Source organism: Crocuta crocuta, unplaced genomic scaffold (assembly GCF_008692635.1).
Source record: "Crocuta crocuta isolate KB4526 unplaced genomic scaffold, BGI_CrCroc_1.0 scaffold1531, whole genome shotgun sequence".
In the NCBI taxonomy this organism is placed as follows: domain Eukaryota; kingdom Metazoa; phylum Chordata; class Mammalia; order Carnivora; family Hyaenidae; genus Crocuta; species Crocuta crocuta.
The window spans coordinates 198,471-202,405 of NW_027533315.1; the positions used below are offsets into that span (position 1 = coordinate 198,471).

At 50.7% G+C, this 3,935-nt stretch overlaps 1 protein-coding gene across 1 annotated transcript in view; it reads left to right on the forward strand.

The window, feature by feature from the left end:
• The window catches only part of PHF8 (PHD finger protein 8), a 66,417-nt gene extending 62,488 nt beyond the window's left edge, over positions 1–3,929 (forward strand). Inside the window, exons 20-21 of the mRNA XM_077748136.1 lie at positions 588–924; positions 1,848–3,929. Of these exons, the coding sequence (XP_077604262.1) occupies positions 588–924; positions 1,848–1,936 (426 nt within the window). The 3' untranslated portion in view covers positions 1,937–3,929. The remainder of the gene's footprint in view (positions 1–587; positions 925–1,847) is intronic.
• The last annotated feature ends 6 nt before the right edge of the window (positions 3,930–3,935 follow it).

Consider the following 3,935-nt stretch of genomic DNA (forward strand, 5'->3'; position numbering starts at 1 on the left):
TAAGTATATTTTCTCTTCCTTATGGTTTTCTTAATATTTTCTCTGCCTTTATTGTAAGGCTACAGTATATAATATGTAGAACACACAAAATATATGCTAATCGACTGTTTATGTTATTATTAGGGCTTCCAGTCAACAGCAGGCTATCAGTAGTTAAGTTTTTGGGGAGTCAAAATGTGGATTTTTGCCTGCATGGGGGCTTAGTACCCCTAACCCTATGTTGTTCAAGGGTCAACTGTATGAAGGTTCTCAGTTGCCAGCATAAATTTAGCTATTCTTATTAGAAGTATCCATGGTGCACCTCATAAATGGCAATGCTAAGACCAAAGCCCAAGTCTCTGATCTCATTTACCCTTCTGTTACCACTGTACTGATTAGTGGCAGTGATAACTTCAGGGTGGATGATACCAAAGAGATGATCTCAGGTGATGGAAGGCCTATGTGTTTTGTGTACGTAACATCCAGGCTAGACTTGGGGTGGGGTGGGTTACAGAACCACATTGACTAGTGTCTGGTTTCCTTTCTGGACAATTCTCTCCTCTTCTCCACTTCTGAATTCCGCTCCCCCAACTTGGCTTGTATTTCAGGAGCTGCAGAAGGCCCAGAAGAAGAAATATATCAAGAAGAAGCCTTTGTTGAAGGAGGTAGAACAGCCTTGCCCTCAAGAGTCCAATCTCAGCGTGGCAGCACCAGCCCCAACTCTGGTCACTACACCCCAGCTTCTCACTTCCTCCTCACCCCTGCCTCCTCCTGAGCCTAAACAAGAGGCCCTCTCAGGAAGTCTTGCTGACCACGAATATACTGCTCGTCCCAATGCCTTCGGTATGGCCCAGGCAAACCGCAGCACCACACCCATGGCCCCTGGCGTCTTCTTGACCCAGCGGCGCCCTTCAGTTGGCTCCCAGAGCAATCAAGCAGGACAAGGTACGGCTGCCATATGGTTGCAGAACTGAGAAGGATCTTAGGGTCACCAGCTCCAAATCCTAAGTGCCCTGGTAGATGAGAATACCTGGGAGGGATACTGATGGTCAGCCTAAGGTGCTTGTATTTGATCTCTTAGGCCATGAAGAGACATTAACTGGTGTTAAACAGGTGCATTTCAGATGTGGATTTAGAAAGGGCCTTTTGGTGACCAGAGTGGAGGGTGGGCCGTGGGTGAGAAGTCTAGGGAGGAGACATATACACAAGTTCAGGCTGCGAAGCTGGGGCTATCGCAGAAGGAACGAAGAGGGAGAAGATGAATTGATCAAATACGGAGGAGGTCACAGTGGACATGGGAAGTGATTTGATGTGGGGGGAAAGAGGAAGAAGCAGTTGGGGGGGGCGTAGCTCAAGCCCTCTTTTTCCTCACTTTGGCCTTCAAAGCCCAGTCCCTAGAGTATGCAGCTCAAGGGTGGTGAAGTCAGTGTGGCATTAGATGATGAAGAGGGTTTCTAATGAAACAAGGCTGTGGGGATGTCACCTTCAGGGACACTGAGCTATAATCACTAACCAGGCACATGTCCAGTCCCAGTGGTCAGGATAAGAGGACAGGGGGGCATCACCACATCCCTGCAGAATTTAGGAAGTAAAATGATTGGGACCAAAGAAATCAGTGAGGAAGAGGAACCAGACAGGCTAGTCAGGGAGTTGATAGCTGCTACAGGAGATCATAGGAGGAAGAGGCAAGCCATGATGGAAGTAGTTAAGGAGGGCCTCTTGCCCAAGATGTGCCTGGAGCCAGCATAAGAATGGAGACACTCTGTGGGCAAAAGAACAGATGAGGGAGGTAGATCAAAGATAGATGGTGCTAGAGTTGTTGCTGAAGCCCTTGCCATAGCCTTTACTTACCTCTCTTTTCCCCACAGGAAAGCGTCCTAAAAAGGGCCTGGCCACAGCAAAGCAGAGACTTGGCCGTATCCTGAAAATCCACAGAAATGGCAAACTACTTCTGTGAGCCCCCTGGTGTCCTGCCCTTCACCCCTTCACCCCCATTGCCTTCTCCATTGTCAACTCTCGGGGCACTCCTGGATCCTGTCTGCCCCGGACAAGGTGCTGAGGCGCGTTGTCCTGCTTTCTTGGAACTGACCAAAGGCATGGACTTCCCAACAGGCCCCTTCACCAACTCCTCTAACTCCCTTCTCTACTTCTGCTAGAGCATCCTGCCTTCCTTCTCCATACCTCTGAGTAGCAGGTAAATGAGAGAGGTTTCTGGCTGACTAGAACGCCTCTTTTCTGCTGCTCCAACCCATTTCCTTTTTACCAGCTCCATCTACCCTATACTCTCATCCCCACTTAAGAGGTAGGAGGCAGGATGAGGAGAGGCATAAAGTGAGCCTGGGCCCCTTGCTATTTCCCTGGTCATGAAGTGGGAGGCCCATTGCTCAACACTTCCCACAACTCCAGCCCTGTCTCTAGAAGCCTGTCCACCTCTGCCCACATTTTCTTCCCCTTCCGCCCCCCCAGCCCAGTGGACCTATCCCTTTCCAGACTTGTTCCTGGGAGAAGGGTCTAGCCTCCTTCCCCTCTTGCCAAATGCATCATGAAAATAAAGAGGAGGGTCTGGAGTCTCCTTACTGCCCCACCAGGGGCCATTTCCAGAGGTGGACTAGAAAGGCTATGGGCTTACTTTACTCATCTTTGGGAAGAAGAGAGACTTCTGTCACTTCTAAAGGTGGGGAGAGGACAGACACCCAAGCCTTTGACCATGACTTTGTAGCCCATTGGAGGAAGCTACTCTTGGGTGGCTACAGATGAGGTCCCCTGTCCCAGAGTGAACTTCAGGGATTTGCCTGGATTTTGAGGTCCTGCCGAACATTATCCATATGGCTATAGCTGGGCCCCAAAAGGTGAAAAACCATCTCCCACCAGTCTGAGAGTTCCTACCACTGAAGCAGATAACCCTGGCCCTACGTACAGCCTGCTCTCTTCACCTGTACCACAGAGCACAGCCTGGACCTTCTGGAAAGAATGTGGCAGGACAACTCACCCCTGGGTTCTCCATCAGAAGCCTCCCTCCTTCTTTCCCTACCTAAGGTCTTGGTCTGAAGAAGACCTCAGAACTCATATCTTCACTTCTGGGCCTTTGTGCTCCCAGACATCAGGTCAATGCTCAAGCAGAGTACAGATGGGCTACTCGAGAGCCTGAGCCTGGGAGAGGAGATGCCCATCTGTAAAGGAGCAGATAATTCGATCCTCCCCTCCCTGTCTTCCCTTTGTGAGTGTCTCTACTGTCCAGACAGTGCCCAACCTGTTTCCCTTCTCCTCCCTCAACTCCCTCCACCTCAGCCTGTCCTGCCTCCCTGGCAATCTGGACTGAATGGAGAAAGCCCCACTCCTTCCATTTTGGTACTGCCCATGTGGAGTGCATCCTTGACCTCTACTCCCCACTTTGACCTCACCCCAGTTAGCCCAGTGCTTCTGGGGAACTTAATAGCTACCATTGCAGGCCACAGGAGTATGTGAGGCTGCCCTTGTCTTTGTGTCTCCAGTTTGTCTTTCTTTTCTCTACAGCCCCACATCTACTCTCTTTATTTGGAATCAGGGGCCCCTTAACCCCATCTGCTTTTTTTGTTTGTTTTGGGGACCCCGGGGGCCATGCAGTCCTCCATCTAGTCACACCAAAGGCAAAAAGCCTGGCTACCTCCCCCCTAGAACGTGAGGTCCCTACTCCCCTCCCCTCTATTTCCACCCAGCTTTGTTCTTGGGGATTTCAAGGCAGCAGAGGGTAGTGAGGGGAGGGAAGGGAGGGCAGCCTGTGTCCCTGTGTAGACAACTGCCTGACTAGGCCCTGACTGCTGTAACCAAGACCAGGACCCCAGCCCTTCTGCCCATTAACACCCGCCTTCCTTGATCTTTCAAAGGCAGCTAATTGCTAGCAAATCCCCCTGGTTCCGGGCCTCTTTCCCCTCTTATTTCTTTGTTAGAAGTTTCTGTGGAGCTGAAACCCAACCTCC